At 46.3% G+C, this 18,589-nt stretch overlaps 3 protein-coding genes across 3 annotated transcripts; 1 reads left to right on the forward strand and 2 right to left on the reverse strand.

Annotated features, from left to right (window-relative positions):
• Window positions 1-555: 555 nt before the first annotated feature.
• LOC101754088 (protein PAT1 homolog 1) lies at window positions 556-6,635 on the reverse strand. Its single transcript, XM_004967400.4, has 5 exons — window positions 6,221-6,635; window positions 5,051-5,211; window positions 4,334-4,387; window positions 3,590-3,659; window positions 556-3,372 (listed from the first exon to the last, which is right to left on the reverse strand). The coding sequence occupies exons 1-5, from the start codon at window positions 6,309-6,311 to the stop codon at window positions 1,259-1,261; spliced, it is 2,490 nt and encodes an 829-aa protein (XP_004967457.1). The 5' UTR covers window positions 6,312-6,635; the 3' UTR covers window positions 556-1,258.
• A 4,295-nt stretch (window positions 6,636-10,930) lies between these two features.
• LOC101754486 (trafficking protein particle complex subunit 1) lies at window positions 10,931-15,951 on the reverse strand. The gene is made up of 5 exons (XM_004967402.3): window positions 15,313-15,951; window positions 14,302-14,416; window positions 13,576-13,694; window positions 11,787-11,847; window positions 10,931-11,302 (listed from the first exon to the last, which is right to left on the reverse strand). Exons 1-4 carry the CDS (start codon window positions 15,561-15,563, stop codon window positions 11,796-11,798), a joined length of 537 nt encoding a protein of 178 aa, XP_004967459.1. The 5' UTR covers window positions 15,564-15,951; the 3' UTR covers window positions 10,931-11,302; window positions 11,787-11,795.
• A 1,940-nt stretch (window positions 15,952-17,891) lies between these two features.
• LOC101755150 (late embryogenesis abundant protein Lea14-A) lies at window positions 17,892-18,589 on the forward strand. Its single transcript, XM_004967403.3, has one exon. The coding sequence runs from the start codon at window positions 17,995-17,997 to the stop codon at window positions 18,448-18,450; it is 456 nt and encodes a 151-aa protein (XP_004967460.1). The 5' UTR covers window positions 17,892-17,994; the 3' UTR covers window positions 18,451-18,589.

Here is an 18,589-nt window from a genome sequence, read left to right on the forward strand (position 1 = left end):
TTCATGGAGTTGTAACTTGTTTTGTAGAATCTTCAGATTTTTGTATGGAATTTGGATTGGGGTTGTGTGATGCTTGCGCTCAGTGAACAGATCCTACATTTTTTTTGTACCGGCTCAATAGCTTGCTTATGAAGGCTTATGTTGAGGCTAAACTAAAATTTGCATTGTTGCATCAATATGAGGATTCTGTGGTTTAATTCAACCTTGCTTCATTTGATGCAGATCCTCCAAGTACATGACTGAAGAAACTGAGATTGAATTTTCAGTCTTACATCATTACATGGCCAGAAAAGATTGTTATACTTAGGGACAGCTGCAGTTTTCACGGTTTTTACGGTTCCAAACAAAACAGCAGAAAGTGGCAGGGATCAATTCAGACTGCGAGTGCAGCGGCTAAGATAATGCCATAGTATTGATATAAAAAAAAACCTGCAATCAGTTCACGAACATAAAGCAGTAGTTATGATTATGAACGCTAAGCTTCGAAAAGTAGAGCATCACGATGGCATACAAAGTAAGCTTTTGATACGTTGGTATTAGAACCACCGAAAAAAATGATCTCATCATCAATAACAATGATTTATATCATAATAAATAACAAGAATTTATAGTAGAATCCAACCCAATGAGCTCATTACAAACTCAAGACAGCTTCACAAGCTACTGTATTCACTTATACGAATACGAGGAAAAAACAGCAATCTTGATATGGCTACAGAACCGAAGACCAATTTCCAAGCATTCGCTAGTGTACAGGTGTTCCCAACAATGGGTTATGGGTATTTGCATGAGCATAAAACCTCCAAAGCGAAAGAAGAATCTTGCATGCCTCTACAACTATTGCAAACGAAAACAACTACAGCCTGAAACACTTCCTTGGGAAGGACATTGCCTTCAAGGAATGGCCTGTACAGCTGCTAACCTAGAAATAGCAGTTCAGTTCCATCCTATGGGCAACAAAACACAGCCCTCCAGAAGGAAACTATCCTGCTAATTCAACTGGTGGTGTGACACAACAACGCAGAGAAAATACTGTAGCTTAAGGGAGTAATCAATTTGAACCTTGGACATGCATCCAGAGTACCACCAGGATGCCGCATTCTCCACCCAGCTCAGTTATAGCTTGTGCTTCTTACGGGTCACATATCTAACCTCTCTTCTGGTGGGGCAGGCACAAGGAACGCTCAATTCATTGGACAGGTCTATACCATAGAATAAAAACTGTATCTGATGCCTCAACTTATATTTGCTGACCACCTTAACTTGGGATTGTTTCAGATGCCATGGTTCCACCAGGCGCTCTCTGAGAATTATGGCCAGTGGCAGGCACCGTACGTTGGGCGAACTCAAGTAATATTCTGCGCTGTTGCTCATCTGTATGAGGAAGACTAGCACGCAGAAGCTCAACTGGCAGTTCCCTCCCTATCGCTGATGCAGTGTGCATTGTATGAACTAGGCTGTCAAATTTACTTATGCAGTACTTTGTAAGCAACCCAAAAAACGCATTAAACGATGCTTGCCATAGGCCTCGGTTTGGAACACTGTAATTTGATGCAGCAAGCTGCTCAGTGAGAAGCTCTGTTGCCCTATCTAGGACAGACTTTATGATGACTGTGGCACCATCACCAGCAGCATATCCAAGGGGTCGAAGAGGTGGATGATCTGACGAGCACACAATTGCTGCAAGACAAGCACTAAGGCCACTTAAGTCCATCCCACGAATACATGCAGCTACAGCATTGGCTAGTTTAGTTACTGTCTCAGCTGATCCATCATCAGAGGGCAAATTGCCAAACACAAACCTCAGATGCCGGAACACTGCCATGCAAGCTATCCGAGCAAGATCACTACCAGGAACCATAAGGTTGATATAGCGTGAAAGTAGTTTCCGACCCTTGGGTAGAGAAACAATGCGAAGAAATACCAAATCATCATTTGCTGACAGATGTGTATTCTTATTTGGACCTAGCGGATCAACCAACTGCAGGGATTCTGCCAGCTGACCAAGCAGAGACTGCCTTCTGTTTCTAAGTTGTAAACCACCATCTTGCTGCTGATTAATTTGAAGCAAGCGATCAATATCATCTATATCAAGTAGTAAGGAGAGGCCATCCTCAATTGTGATCCTAGCAGCTAGCATAGGTTCCTGATCAAGAGACTTTGAAACAAGAGTGTTATCGTCAGTTGTCGAAGCTGGTTCAACATCAAGAAGTGGACGTGGCCTCCGGATGGAAGAAAATGGCAGTCTCCCAAGGGCATCGACCTTAAGATATGCATGTGGCTCATCCTTACCGCGTGCACGAGAAGATGGATCCAATATCAAGGTTGGGCAGAAGTGGTGCTTCAACCTTGCATCGACAGATCTTCTGGCCAGACAAGCTTGATGGTAATAATCATCAATGTATGGATCATTTATGTGAGTGGCAGCATGCTGTATTCTTGAAATGTTTTCAAGTTCTTCGGTGGACATATACTTGGATCTAAACCTTGGCCTCCCATTACCCATCCTCATGATACCAAATTCAGGGCCTTGGAGAGGAAAATGGGGACCTTGCCTTCCATGGTGCATATATGATATTGCTCTTGGATCACTGAACTCAGGCATCCCAAAATTATCAAACCTATTCATCAATTGTGGTGGATGCTGAGGGCCAAACATATGTGCCTGAGTTCTTGATAAGTGTTGTGGAGACTGCTGAATGGGGAGCATGCCATGCTGTTTGCGCATAGGCAGCATTTGAGGGGGCATGAATGCATTCGGACGTTGTAGATGGTTTGGCACCAAATTTGGCATGATACTGGCAATTTCCCCAGGAATCTGTCCATTATTCAACATATGATTTTTTGGTCCACTGCTGTTACTGTTAGTTGGGAAGCCTCTTGAAACCATATGACCCAGGTTTCCACCAAATAATGACTCTGGAGGTGTCCCTCCACGAGGAAACTGGGACAATGGGGCGTCACTTTGTGCAGGCATATGCATCTGAAATTCATTGAAAGACGACATGTTCATCTGATGCGCTTGTCCAGGCAATGAGCTGGGTGGTCCACCAGGTGGATGGTGTGAATTATATGGTGCATTTGGAGCAGGAACGGCTTCAGCAGGATTGTATTGAGGTTCCTTGTGTGGGTATGAGGATGTCCGGTGCAAAGGAGATGGCCTTGGTCCAAGAACAGGCTCATTACAATTTTGTTGTTCCTGTTGCTGAGAGGATGAGGATGTTCTCTGCAATCTGGAATCAGCAAAGTGAGAAGAATGATGATGTGGAGGCCAGCAGTCATTGCCATCCTGCCCTTGCCTTGCATCTAGGACATACTGATTGGGCCAGAGTGGGGATTCAAATTCCGGAGTCCAGTCAGCAGCAGCAGAACCTACCAATGTGATAAAATATCGCATTACAACAAAGAAAATGGGCATGCAGATATAGCAGTTCAACTGCCTACAACACATGAACGAAGAGCATATACAAACAGTTTTCTTCTTTTCATGCGAAGATCTCTATATGAAATAAGTGGAGTTTCTGATTGAAGTATTATTGAAAGAAAGCAAAGAATTATACGGATTATTAACCAGAAGGTAACAACTCACTTTCTCTTGAAAAAGAAGTACCCAGGTTATTTATTCCAATATGCTTTGGTAGGTTGACATCTCTTCTTAGCTGAAAACAAAATGCACATAAAATCAAATAAAAATGGTACAGTATACAGATAATCTGAAGAATAAATCTCTTTCAATGAAAGGTTTATAGGGCAGGAGAACATATGCATGCAATTTACTGTTATATAGCAGTCAAGCAGGTAAATCCAGAACATGCAACCCATATAAGATAGTAATTTTATGATTCTTTTATTTGTGCCATCATCAAAAGGCAGAGAGTCCAAAATTCAACAATGGAAGTATTTTCCCTTTTCATTACAATTTCATTCGAACTTCAAAGAGCAGTCGTACACCATTTCAATCATTAATGGGCACATTAGATGCTATGTTTCGGATAATTTATAGCAAAACAACTTTCCTGTTTCAAGGTAGGTAAAGCAAAATTTCATATAGTACATTTTGCTTGAATTTGTAATCCATGCTTCAGTATATAGGAGACAATACACCAAAGTTATGACTCATTGTATACAAACAAGAAGACTAAAAAAATTGGCGCAACAAACTTCATTCCCTCAATTTCCAGGATGCAAATAAACCACTGCATAAGCTCTTATAAAAAGATGTGTTCAATGTAATACAAACAAAAAGTTTTCCCTAAAAAACACTGAGATAAAGGAAAATGAGTTCCGTTGAATGTTACTGCAAAGAAAATTCAAGTTTTCAGGGAAAGGTAACCTTTGAGAATGTATTTGCAAGATCATCAACATCTGAGAATGAACTATCTTCGGCCTGAGAAACAAGTTGTAGCCTATGTGAGAAGTGAATACCAAGAATACAATCCACAGAGCTTCATTTTTCTTGTTATGTTCAGTATATAAACCCACTGAGCATCAGTCTGACTTTACATGGAAGCATACGAGTCTATCTGTTAGAGAGGCAGCTCACTTTCTCATATTATGTTAGCATGCTTTAGTGAAATTCTTATATGACTAAAACTGCACCTTACAAGATTCCTGTTCTGAACTAACAAACTTATATAAGAATAAAATGAAAACAAATGCATGTCATATGACTATATGAATGTACTCTATTTGCAATCTTCTGAAAACATTTGGTTTTCTTCCCTACGTAAAATGCTTATATGACTAAAACTCACCTTATAAGATTCTTGTTATAAACTAGCAAACTTAAGAGGACAAGAAGAATAAAATCAAAGCAAATGCATGTCATAGTGTACTCTATTTGCAATACTTTGAAAACATTTGGTTTTCTTCCCCTACCATTTTGCTAAACAGTATCTTACTATCTTCACAATGCTATAAGAAATTTATCATTAGCCAAAATTGTACAACAAAGACATAATAGTTATATTCGATATGGCACTTATCCAGCATGGAATAAATAGCTTAAGGTTGTACTACATGAAATTTCTGACATTCAGAATAGCACTACCTCTAGTGCATTCCCTTGAGAAGAAAGTGGGTGTTCTACATCAATGACTCCGATGAAAGCAGCATCACTGTCATTATCATCTTCCAATCCACCTAGTTCAACCTCCTCCAGCACATTGGTTCCAAAAAAAGCATACTGTGATGCATCAAATCTAGTGTCATCTGCATAAGAAGATTTCAAAATAAGGTCAAACTAACATAAGGTGCTATGGTACAAAAAAGCAGCAAGTAACAGAGAACAAACAAGGCATCAGGTGGTGTACTATTTGGGTTTTGGAGAGAACAATAGAACAGGCAGAATTACTAAGATTATCCACATATTTAAACTCTGAGAAGAGGAGAAAAGAACACTGGCTGCATTTGTAGGGTTGTGTAAATTTCTCATCTGAAGAGACTTCTGCTTTCTTTTCTTCTTTAATGAAGATAAGGCCAATTTCAATTGCGTGTGTCCAACCAGCCAAAAAAAAAGGGCAAAAACTGATGGATATGGATGCATTCACAATATAATTTTTTCTTTAGAAGTCATAATATTAAATCGCGAGAGTAGGATTAACACTGTATTCGGCAGTAATAGTAGAAAACTAGGTCGTTGTATGTTGTATTGCTCTTATGGCTTTGAGTGCCATTACAACCATAAAAGGCTGTTAAACTGAATGAGCTCATAGTCTGTCAGAACTCAGCATTTTTATGTTGAAACTAAATTCGAGTCTGTGATTTATTCCCCGCAAATGAATTTGAATCCTATTCTTATCAAACTGATGGCTGTGGCCATAATTCACAATATCCAGTAACATAGAAACAGTCCATCTTTCAAATAAACATATCTCCATTTGAATTTCTACACCAACCCTAACCGTACAACATCAATTTTAGTGTTAGTAATATATCCAGTTACCCACACTTCCACGGCATCGTATCTGCCGATTAGTGTCCAATTCCAACCGTCTATATTTTACTTCAAATAGCCAAAATCTCCATTTGCTGTCCTCTATATGCCCTAGCACTGTTCAACCACAATTAACCATGTGTCACCAGGAATTAGCAAGAGCAGTCAGCTGCGTAAAATCCATTATATTTTTTCCCAATTACCAAGCTCTGTCACCGGCAACAAGAAAACGAGCTTGATCTGCATCTAATACCCCAATTGCACAAGTCTCGGCCACAGACGTACCTGTACCAGCAGGTGCCGGCGGCGGCTCCAGGCCAAAGTGGCCTTGGTGCAGGAACATGGATCCAGAAGGAGCTTCTCCGGTGGGCGGCATCGTCGGGTCGTCGCAACTCGAGAGCCACCAGGCGGAAGCTCACCGACGGGCTTTGGAGGAGGGGGCGGGGGACGCGGCGTCCTCGACCGGAGCAGGCGGGAAGACCGGGTCACGGACCCGCGGACGCGGTGGCCTACTGCCCAGAGCGGGGCGGGGCGACGCCTGCGTGAGGGCCGGGGAGCGCGGTGGCCGGAGCCCTGAGCGTCTCGCCCGTGGCGACGGTTGGAAGAGGAGACCCGGCGGGCGCCGGGCGGAGGCGGAGTCAGGGACGAAGGCGAGGCGTGCGACGGGGTGGGGTGGGGCCTTACCCTAATCCCACCGTTGGGCTGGGCTCGTAGGTGCCTTAGGTAAAAATATTGCGTTTGGATATCGGAATCGGAGGACTTGTATTGAATTGGGTTGAAATACCAATTCAGTCGTGTCATGGTATTGTAATGAGTCACAATTCGAATTGTATTGTTTGGATAGATATTGTATTTTCTTTTAGAATCATAAGCAACAGTCAAATTCAATTCATGTTTGGATATGCAAAAGTAAAAAATTGAATTGGAGGAGCTCAACGGAGAAGAAGAGGAGGGGAGTACCTGCTGCCGCCCCAAGCATGGCTGCATGGGAGAGAGGTAGGAGATAGAGGAGCCTCACCGTGGAGCTCCCCGCCCTGGAGCTCCTCCATCTAGATCCCTGTCCCGTCCGGCGGAGGGAAGGGAGAGGGAGGGCGGCGCGGCCCTCTGGCGGAGGGTTCGCCGACTGGGTAGTGCAAGGACGAAGGATGAGATGACGAATGCGTCGCAATACTGAGGGTGCGGGCTCCGATTTGCTCGAGGATGCAAGCAAGTCAAACGAACGTCGCGCGGTATTCGCTCACGTTTTCGATTCCCAATTCCTGTGACATCCGAACGACGGTATTGGTGCCAATGAATTCCAATTTCTGATTCCAAGCTCCAATGCCGACATCCAAATGGGGTGTTAGAATTGTTTCCCCTATTTATGCATTCAATTTTTGTTTTCATCATTTGTTTGGATTTGATGATCAGAAGACATGAAAAACGATCGAGCGGGGAAAATTTAGAGAATGGAACGGAATGGCGGGATTTGTCGCATCTGTTTACACCTGCGTTAATGTCAGACATCTGATTGGGCAAATTTATTTTTCTAGTGAAAGAAAAAGTAATTCTCAGCTATGTATTTTGCAAGTGCGCAAGGGAAAAGGTCACTTGTGATATTGTTTTCAGGTCGGTTTGGCTCGGAGCTGGATGTTGGCACACTTCCACTGGATCCACTAGTTTCTGCGATGCAGATCTCCACATGTTAATGAAACGAACCCATCCCTCCTCGCTCTCTCACTGTCAAGGCCTAGTCATCTTCTTGTCCGACTTTTTTTCTCTCCCAATGGTGTCTTTTAGGCATCCTTCTGCATCTGGTGTGGTCACTTATCCAGGTCGGCACGCTACTATCCAATCCAACTAGAGCTTTCACTATTACCACTGCAGCTAGTGGCCATTACGGTTATAAGATTAATTAACGACCCATCTTTCAACGGCGTTAGTTACATTCGGGCCATGCCATGTAACCGCGGTTTGGGAATTTGTCGATAGGACCCTAGTTGATCTTCAGACTTGAGTGTTGGGCCATCTTCATTCTTTATTGCAGATTCAGATTTGGTTCACCACCAAACCAATCATAAAGCTTCAGATCCGATCATTAGTCAGTACAGATTCTGCAGGTTTTGCGCAAGCTGTCTTAGCTTTGCAACTTGTCTTAGATTTACGTGCTACTGCGTTGGAGGCGTGCACCTTGTGTCAGCGTTGCCTTTTTCTCACAACCACTCTCTTCCTTTCCATCAGACATGAAAAGGCCAAAAAAAAAAAGTGACAGCGACACAAATTAAAGGGGTCGATCGGCGATGGCATACTGCAAACAAAGCAGGACGCACTCAGACAACACAGAGAAAAATTAAATAAGCGGGCACTCGAATCACACCAGGTTTTTGTCAGGCATGGTAAATTCAGGATCCGTTTGGATCAGGGTGGATTTTCATAATCCAAAATCCCCGGAGCTCCTCCAAACATGTTAGGTTCTAGCTTAGGCCATGTTTAGTTACTCCCAACTCCCAACTTTGACACTATGCAAAAAGAAGATTCCCCATCACATCAAACTTGCGGTACATGCATGGAGTACTAAATGTAGATGAAATTAAAAACTAATTGCACAGTTTTGTTGTACTTTGCGAGACGAATCTTTTGAGCCTAATTAGTCAATATTTGGACAATAATTCACAAATACAAACGAAACGCTACAGTGTGCTACAGTGCTGTAACAGTAATTTAGCACCCCCAAATTCGCCAAACTAAACACGGCCTTAATTTTAGAATCTAGATTTTAGATTCTGTAAATTCCAAAAGCTCCTCAAGGGTTGATTTTGGAATCAGATTTTGAAATTTAGGAATCCAAACAAATCCACCTAGATTTTGTCCAGAATACAGATTTTAAAAATCCATCCAAAATCTAGATTTTTGAATCCATAATCGGATCAAACGGGCCCTCAGACGATTCGGCACATACTGTTCTCGTCCTTTGCTGTCAAACCGGCTTTGTTTGATTTGACATGCTTATTTTACCGAGGGTAATAATAATGTCGTAGTAGGATTAGGATGCATGACTGGAGTCTGAGACCAACTCTTATGGAAGCCCAATTTACGTACTGAAAGCCTGAGAGCAACTCATGTCCGAGTACACAAATATTTGTAGTGCTACAGAAATACACAACGCCGTCTCGCCAAAATACAAACCTGTCTTGTTGTAGGGGAACGCGATCGATCAGGTTATTTTATTTACAGATGAGAAGATGGAGCACCGGTGCCATGGCTGCCGGGAAGGATCGTCGTCGTCGGATGAGAAGAAGAAGAAGGCGGCCCTGGAGGGGAGGCTGTGGAGACACGACGGTCGGGAACTCGGGATAGGGGTCTCCTCACCCTCGAGCCCAACTTCACATGGGAACTGTTGGTGGTGAAGGTTCTTGACATGCATGATCCGGTGCCGGGAGTTCACCGAGACAACCGCAAAAGACGGATCTCACCTTCCCTACACGCAGTGGAGATGGTGTACACGCATGTTCCGTCCGTGGAAGCATCCATTGCAGTCAGCGTTCTGAAGGGGACGGCGCCATCTATGTCTTTTTTTTTAACGAACCGCTGCGAGTTTCTATTAATATTATTAATATAGTAGAAAAATACAAGACTACGATCTTGGGAGACCATAGGCACGAAAAAGAAAAGAAAAAAAACAAACTATAGTCGCCCGGTTAGATTGAGGCATCAACGTGGGTAACCACTCAACTCAATACCACCAAACTTGACCGGTTGTATTGGGACTTCAACGCGGCCGCACTACTCTACTCGGCAATTGCAGCCGAACCGAAGCCTTAACGCGGCACCCACCAACATTCTCACGCTCATGCAGTCGATGAAACCTCCATGCGTGACCCCACGTCGACGGGAACCCGAGAGAAACAGACCGCACCGCACCGAGAAGGCCACCGCCATGCAGGACCCTTTGCCGTAGTACCGCTACAACACTACATTCCACTTGATAGAGTGATACCACCAGATCCAGACCTCTCGCAGGCTGCCTTGCAGTCACCACCATGGTAACACAAACGCGCAGGGGCCTCACCACACTCGTCGTTGGACTCCACCTCGCTCTCGTCGCCTCGAAGAAACACCGCACGCGGGGAACCTCGCCACGTCCACCACATCACTCCATGTCATGGATCCGTTTCTTTTGTCACCGCAATACGGATCTCACCCTCCCTTAGGCCGCGCCTGCCACGGTCAGCCTCGTGGCCTCGCACCGCACTTGCCGCCGTCGTCGCGTGCGGCCTCCTCTACAGCAGCTGCAGCCACCCGGCACAGGGACACCAGATCCGAGCACGGGGGGCCTAGATCATGCCATGGCGGCCCCGAATCCGCCGTCGCCTTGACGGTAGCCTCCAACGCCACACGACCCTCCTCCCCTGTGCGAGATGATGCGGGAGGAGGAAAAAGGAATCTCCCTGCCGCCGCCATCCTTGCCCTCGCGCGGGCTTCCGTCGAAGAGCTCTGGCGGTGGCGAGGCTGGCGGCGCTAGGGTTAGCGAGCCGCCTATGTCGCCCCTGGCTGGAGCGACGCGGGGCTTATTTTCCGTATAGACACAATATCAAACCCCGCGCCACCTATGTCTCACTTCACTGGCGAGGTGAGAGCTTGGACTTCCGGGAACGACGAGAATGGGGTCGTCCTGTATGACAGTGAAGTGGCAGGCACTCTCACAGTGCTTGGATACGGTGGGTCCGTTGCGTTGACTCGCTCGGTAGTGTCGGTGCTAGATGATGAAGACCTGTTGCTGGCTGTTTGGATTCGTGACGGTAATGCAGGTGAAGATTGTTTGGACGCCCGTGGTGAGACGGCAGCACCCCAAGCTGTGGAAGAAAATCCGGGACAGCGGTACACGACAGTGCTACGGTGAAAACTGGGAATAGGACCTGATCCACTTTGGTATATTGTGAAGCTGTAACGTCTCATTCATGCAGAAAATACGCTCTTTTATTTGTTATAGTATCCACTCTAGTTCGATTCATTCCATCTGACAAGGTGATCAATAGATAGGGAAAACCTGAACGATGACCAGATAACCCATGGATTAATCATCTGAAGACAACATATGAAACCAATAGCGCAACCGTCATGATCAAACAAGTAATCTACAGGAGTGTAGTCACAATAGAGCTGTCAAACTGAAGTCAGTACACAATACGACAGCAGCTTTGTACCATCTAAATGCATGAGCCAATTGTACAAGCACAATATGAGCGTGAGCATTTTCCCACCAGAAAAGTCTGTAGCACCCTTGACATAGATCTTTCTCGATGAGTCATGCTCAAGCAGCATGGTGAAACCGCCAAAATAAAGGATATAGAATGTGACCCTTTTTAGCTAATACCCCACCATCCAAGTCTGCAAAGAAACATCAGTAGTGAATAAGCATGTGGACAAAAATATGAACAACTAGGCATTTTCAGTTGTGCTCATTCCAAGTAAACAGTTAGACAGCATCATGGGAAAGTGAAACACAATAGGAAACTGAAAAACCAGGGCAAAGATAGATGCATGCATAGACGTAGCAAATATGTTTCACCAACGCCATGTTCAACAGTGTCACCTAAGGAACAAGTAAAGCTAACTTTTGATACAGACACTTTGAAGCTTGTTTTCTAGATAAAAAGGAAACATGGGAAAACCAACTAAAATGTTGTCAGGAATTTCATACAGCTGAACATCAATATTTTACAAAAAGCAACATATTACGATGAATGCATGAATTTGTAAAAAATTCATACGAAAAAAATTACACGCAGCATTGTACATCACATGACAGATTGTGTCGCATTCAAAGAAATGCTATTTGAGGCACTGTGCAAAACACAGGGACAGAAATTACCTCACTGATTCAAATTAAGGTTCTCACATATTGATCAAGATGTTTATTGAAAAGTTCACACCTGCAAATAAGAGATGTTCAGGAAACTAGAGAACTTAGATAAATAAGAGACGTAGCCACTAAACGTGAAATTGGTTATGTACGGGTACCATCTCACAACTGAAGATAATTCAAATTTAATGTACAGTACAATACTGTTATCCGAAAGTAGAAAGAACACCCCCAAGTAGTTAAGGAATCTTATCAATTGCACGGATGAACATATATGGGTGTGTTTGGTTGAGCTCTGGCTTTTGCAAAAGTAGCTGTGAGCTGTAGGCTATGGAAAAGCTGTTGTAGTTTTTGGGCTGTGAGAAAGCTGAAAGCCGAAACAACTGTGGCTTTTTGGAAACACTTACGAGCAGACCCCATATATCATTCACAGTCCACCCCACTCAACTCTCCCTCTCACTGATGAGCGGACCCCACTCGTCAGCATCTTCTTCTTCCTCCAGGCGGTACACAGATCGCCGGTGGTCGGGGCCTTGCCGGCAGATCACGCGCGCGCAGCGGGGGCAGTGGCGGCGGAGCTCGCTCTCGCGCGCCCGCCCGTGACGGATCAAAAGCTCAATGGATGGATGAGCACAAAGCACTGGTCCATGTTCACCGCATCACCAGATACACAAATAGGGACAGCTGATAAGATATTCGCACAACGTAAAGGTCAAAAGCGCGGCGACGGCCGACGGCGAGCGGCCAAGAAATTTGACTAGTAGCAAATGATTGCTCGGAGCAATCCAACTTATTACCCTTGAAATTGGACCAGTGATTCAAGTACGACAACAGGACTGGAGGAGATAGCAACAAAACTTGAGCAGCTTCGCTCCGCTTTTCTTCTTTGCTCCGTCGTACGGTGCCGTTGATGGAGAGGCGGATCTGGGCGCCCAAGGCCGCGTCGAGCGGGAGGAGCCGGATCCCGGCGCGCGCCGCGTGGAGTTCCGTCTTGAGGGATCTCGCGCGCGGCGGCGGCGGCGGAGCTCACGCTCGCGCACCCGCGAACCGCGGCGCCGGCGCTGCCGGTCGCGAGGTTGGGGAATTGGCGCGGACTTCTTTTTTTCCGTCGGGGCGTGGTCGGATGGGGAATCGAACCGGTATTCTCCATTACGAGTGGCAGGTGGGTAAATTTTACGAAGTTTCTCCCCCACAGCCACTGAAAGCAAGTCCAGACCGGCTGTGAGTTTTGTACTAAGGAAAAAGCTGCTTTTGCCCCAAAGCACCTATGGGTTTCTACCCCTTTGGTTGGCTTTTGAGAAGCAAAAGCAGCTTCCAAAAGCCCAACCAAAGGCACCCATATTCAACCAATAGTTAGATGGAAGCAAACATGTTATCGAAAAGAACAATTTCATGAACGGTCATGCCAATAAATGAAATAGCAGTAAACCATCCTTTTCAGTACTGCCACTATCTCACTTCCCTTGAATTATTAAGCTCAGATTTCACAAATTTCAGTACATTTGGGAGATTGAGGACTAGATGTGAAAAGATCTAACCCCAGCTGCTGGCTACATCTATCATGATATCTTATTTACAACATCCATATGCCTCCCCAAATAACTTATGCACTTGTATCTATCCAGTGTCTGCTCATTACTAGAGCTAGTAGCTCAAATATGATTCACGGTACAAATGATGCCGTTTATAGAAAGTCTAACAAAAAAGGACCGCATTCTTCTAAGAATTGTAATATTAGCAATGATATTCTAGCTAACAATGCAGTGCAAACAAATTTCCATGAATCAGCAAAACTTACTTGATTGGTGTGGCAGGGGCATACAAAGGATTTTTTACAACATACTCCACATATAGGTTGTAGATATGCTTCAACGAATCTCGTTGATCACCAGTCCTTGGATGTGTGATTAGAATAAGCTACACCAAGGTCGTAGTGTTAGTGATCAAGTATAGCTTTGGAAAAACGGGTATTGTATGTCTATCTGCTTGAGCACTGCCATTCTAAAGAAATGACGCAAAATTGAAAGAGCATTTGTCAAGTGGAATGCGGCAGCATAAAAACAAGGTTGCATTTGACACTAGAAGTGAAATACCATGCCATCGGCTTAGTACCAGTTTCAAAGGAAGTGAAAGTGGTTTAACTTTTCACAGATGTATGGTATAGCAAGAAAGTGCCACGAAGACTTGTTTATATTATGCTGCACCAGACTTGTTACACATCCTTAAAAATTGTAACCTAGCATGACCAATCTCAAGTTCTAAACAGATTTCCTAATAGGCCAATACCAACAGGACTATAACATTGTGAATGAAAATTAAACTAAAAACATAAATGGCAAACAAGTAGGTAGACCAAAAGCATGGTATGTGGCACCCTAAAACTACTAGAGCATAGTTGGAAGTCACTGTAACCAATCAATTCAGAATTTAAGATCTCTTCATCTGGCCCAAACACACATGAATCTTAATGGGTGAAAAAAAATATTTAAGAAAGAAATAGGGCAAGAGAATGGGCAATACTAACCTTTATACCAGAAGGGCTCTCCATGAAGTTCAATTTGTATGTGTTTGTCTTGAAGCTATAAAATGAACAGCCTTGTCCTGGCAGTAGTGGCACCCCAAGATTACCCTTTTCAGCCCTGCATTTGATATGCAAAAACATCATGAGGCAAATATGTGAATTAGGCATATTAAACACAATAAAGATGCTTCACTTGGTAACAGCACTTTCAGGTTCTCTGGATAATGTTTTAGTATTTAATTGCTTTACTGTTCACGATAAACCTGCTGTCAGCTGGCTGGTGTACAATTTGGTAAATATATAACACAGGATGAATGCAACTGGAATGAAAATAGAAAATTACACAAGCAAATTGGGATCCTGAACGAATTCTAAATGGGTAAAGATTTAGGCACCTCATCAGTTTCTTAATTTTTATCCTTTTGTCATCTTATGTTGGAGTTGCATAAACAGAATTTTATACCTTGCTACGTACTTGAGTAAAACCCATGAAAACACAGACTTTGAATTGCAATCTTGTATAAATTGGCCAGGAGCCCAGAAGCTCTACACATCCATAGTTGAGAAAAAGGGAGAAATCATAGGCTTGCCTTTGTTGCTGTGCTTGTGTTAAACACCTGGAATCGTATATGGGACAGAGGTAACTTCTAGGCACCTAAATTCTACTGACCACTGTTGACACACAGATGCTGCCATGATCTCTGCTGGACTGATGATTGAACTCTTAGTCCCTTACTCACTTCTAAAAAGGATCAACGGCCCTGAGGTGGGAACCAACTACAGAAATTATCTTGACAAGCAGGCGGTGCCACTGATGATCGAACTAATACTCATTATTAACAGAAAAAAGAATCATTCATTAGCCCTTACGCGGGATTCAACTGCAGTCGATGCAAAACCATTTTCAACTGCAGGATTTGAAAATTAGCTCACTATCACACGAATGCACGATTTCATCAGCGTGGATGAAAAGGGGAGGACTAGAAGAAGAGTGAGAAGCAGGTCGTATCGTACGTGGTCGGGTCGATCTTGGCGGTGAAGGATCGGAGGGAGAAGAGGAGCCCGAACATGAGCTTGTGGTCCTGGGTGGGGTCGAGGGTGCGGAGCGGGCGGTGCCACTCGCGGTAGAGCAGGCAGACGCCGTTGCGGTTGAAGACGTAGAGCACCTGCGCGTTGGCGCCGGTGCCCGTGCCGGGGGGCGCCGCCGGGGCCGGGCTCGCATCCGGCGCGACCGACGTCAGCGAGGAGCCGCCGAAGAACTGCATCGCCGGTGGACTGGATCTGCCGCGGAGGGTGCGGGGCGGATCTCCGGCCGGAACGGGAGGGAGTAGACGAGAAAGAAAGAGATCGGAGGCGGGGAAGCTCACCGCCACCGACGGGCTTTGGAGCAGGGGGCGGGGGACGCGGCGTCCTCGACCGGAGCAGGCGGGGAGACCGGGTCACGGACGCGCGGACCGCGGCGGCCTAGACGCCTAGTGCCCTGAGCCGGCGGCGCGACGCCTGCGTGAGGGCGGGGGCGCGCGGTGGCCTGAGCCCTGAGCGTCTGGCCCGTGGCGACGGCTGGAGGAGAAGGAGACCCGGCGGGCGCTGGGCGGAGGCGGAGTTGGGGACGACGGCGCGGCGTGCGACGGGGGTGGGGCCTTACAGGGATCCCGCCGTTGGGCTGGGCTTGTTTGGGCTGCCCGGCATGGCCTTACTAGTTCTACCTTGTCGGACTCTTTGAAACCGGATACCGGCCCACCTAGGGATGAATCGACCGTGGTTTTATCCTAGCTGTCACTTATCCAACGTGGCATGGACCTACCTATTACTGTTAGTCTGCACCATTCGCTTACATGCGGGACCCACCCGTCATCATCTTCTCTCTCTACACCTTCCCCTTTCCCTCCTCGCAGAACAGCGACAGCGATCTCGGTCTCCTCCGCTTCCCGGGTCTCCCGCCGCACCTCGACGCCCTGCCTGCGCGCGCTCCCTTTCCCGTCCGCGCCGCGGTGAGGGCTCGGCTTTCCTCCTAGGCTCCTGGCCGCGCGGGGCTTAAACTAGAGATTCGGCGCCCCTGTTCCCGCCGAATCGAGCTCCCTATGCTTGAATTGGGAATCGACGCGAGGGGAAATTGGGCCTGGGGCTACATGGATCGGGGAGGGATGGGAGCATATGCAGCTATCTCTTGGAGATTGGGGAGTGGCATGATTGCATGAATCGTGGAGAGAGGGACCTAGTAGGTGGTGCGGATGGTGCTGCTTGCTTCCTGTTGCGGTAAAGAAAAGAACGAGAAAGAATTGCAGCAGGCGTTGCAGGAGACGACCATCTCCAAGATCCACGGTCTCGGATGTTGAGGGGTCCATGCTCGGCCGGGCACCGGACTCAACGAGGTCGGAGAAGGAGCATGGCCCACCGATTCTGCTGCTTCCTGGACGTCCCATCCTATCTGCAGCGCCGGAGTGAGCGAGCTTGTCGTGGCGTCCAGCAGCGAGGGACGAGGAGAAAAGAGAGGTGGAAGAGGACAGAGACAGACGCTGATACGTGGGGCCAACCGAACAGGTTGCATGACTGGACGGTGCCAGGGTGGACTTGTGCTGAGGGGGTGTCGCAACCGGTTTTGCATGTTCGAGGAGTCAAAATGGACGGTTTTTCAGTTAAGGGTGGAATTGCGGACTCAAGCTATACTTCAGGAAGGTGATTAGGACTTTTCCTTTCTAAAAAAGATAAGGAAAAGCGAAAACGGTGGGGGCAAAAATCATTAGAAACGTTTCCCCCTGTTTCTAGATTCAATTTTCGCTTTCATCAATCATATGTTTGGATTTGATAAGGAAATATGAAAAAACGAGCTGGTAGGAATTGGAACGTAATGGTGGGATTTGTCACATCAAATTCAAATTTTTAGCAAAAGATGAGAAATTCTCATCAAGGTTGCAAGTTCGTATTGTAACTTTGTTATCTTCAAGAGATCTCTTTGTAAGGGGTCGTTTGTAATTTTCATATTTTATTATTAATAAAATCCAACCCGGTTTCTCTCAAAAAAAATCTAGTTAGTATACAAGCTGAATACTTTTGTTTTTCCCCTCAAGAAAAAAAACCCTTTTGTTTTTGGTCGAATCTTGTTTAAACACCTCTTCGTCTCAGACTCATAGTGGTGAAAATCAGCTAGAATGATCGTCCAAGTCCACAACAGCAGCTGAATCATGCACTGGTTCAGGCAGGCAGGCAGGCATGTCGAATTTCGTTACACTCTACAACAACGACAAGTTGCGTCGTCCTCCGTTTTCTGGCTAATGGAGTGATGGTTCAATCCTGTTTAACCTCTTCATCCTTTCATCATACTCATTTAAGTGACAATCAAATCAGCTACAACGATCGTTCTGATCCTCTGGCAGATTAAAAAACCGGCCGAGAGCCCGAGAGAGCTCCTGACCACAGACAGCCTCGTCAGGTAAGCAAAGAGAAGTAAAAACAATCCACGCGCCGCCCTAGTCATCATGGTCTTTGGTCGCGTGCTGCCACGCACCCAACACGCAAACCCCCGACGTGTCACCCGGCTAAAGGCCTCGGCCTCCCTATTTCAGCGACTTCGGGCCAGCGCGTCGTCAGGATAAGCTAGCATCGTGCGTCGTCGTCTCCGGTGACTAGCTTGCAAGCGATCGTACGTAGTAGGAGCGCTGCTCAGGTAGCTATAGCAAAGAGCAAGGGTTAGCCGCAATGGCGAAGCTGGTGGACAAGGCGAAGGGGTTCGTGGCCGACAAGGTGGCGAAGGTCGAGAAGCCGGAGGCGGAGCTCGCCGACCTGTCGGTGGGCCACGTGGGCCGCGACGGCGCGACCCTCGCCGGGCGCATCGACGTGCGCAACCCCTACTCGCACGCGATCCCGGTGTGCGAGATCAGCTACTCGCTGAGGAGCGCGGGGCGGGAGGTGGCGTCGGGGAAGATGCCCGACCCGGGGTCCCTCATCGCCAGGGACACCACGCGCCTCGACGTGCCCGTGAAGGTGCCCTACGACTTCCTCGTCAGCCTCGTCAGGGACGCGGGGAGGGACTGGGACATCGACTACGAGATGCGCGTCGGGCTCACCGTCGACCTCCCCGTCGTCGGCAACCTCACGCTGCCGCTCACCAAGTCCGGCGAGCTCAAGCTCCCGACGCTCTCCACCATCTTCTAGGAGATGGGTCATCCGATGAATCTCGATCGATGAATAAATAGCGTGTGTGTGAAAGTACAGCAGCCTTCAGCAGTATGTATGTTGGCTCTGCCAACTAAAATAATGTCTATTATCGAAGTTGAGAGGGTTTATTGTTAAA

The sequence above is a fragment of the Setaria italica genome, chromosome V (genome assembly GCF_000263155.2).
Source record: "Setaria italica strain Yugu1 chromosome V, Setaria_italica_v2.0, whole genome shotgun sequence".
NCBI classification, from domain to species: Eukaryota; Viridiplantae; Streptophyta; class Magnoliopsida; order Poales; family Poaceae; genus Setaria; species Setaria italica.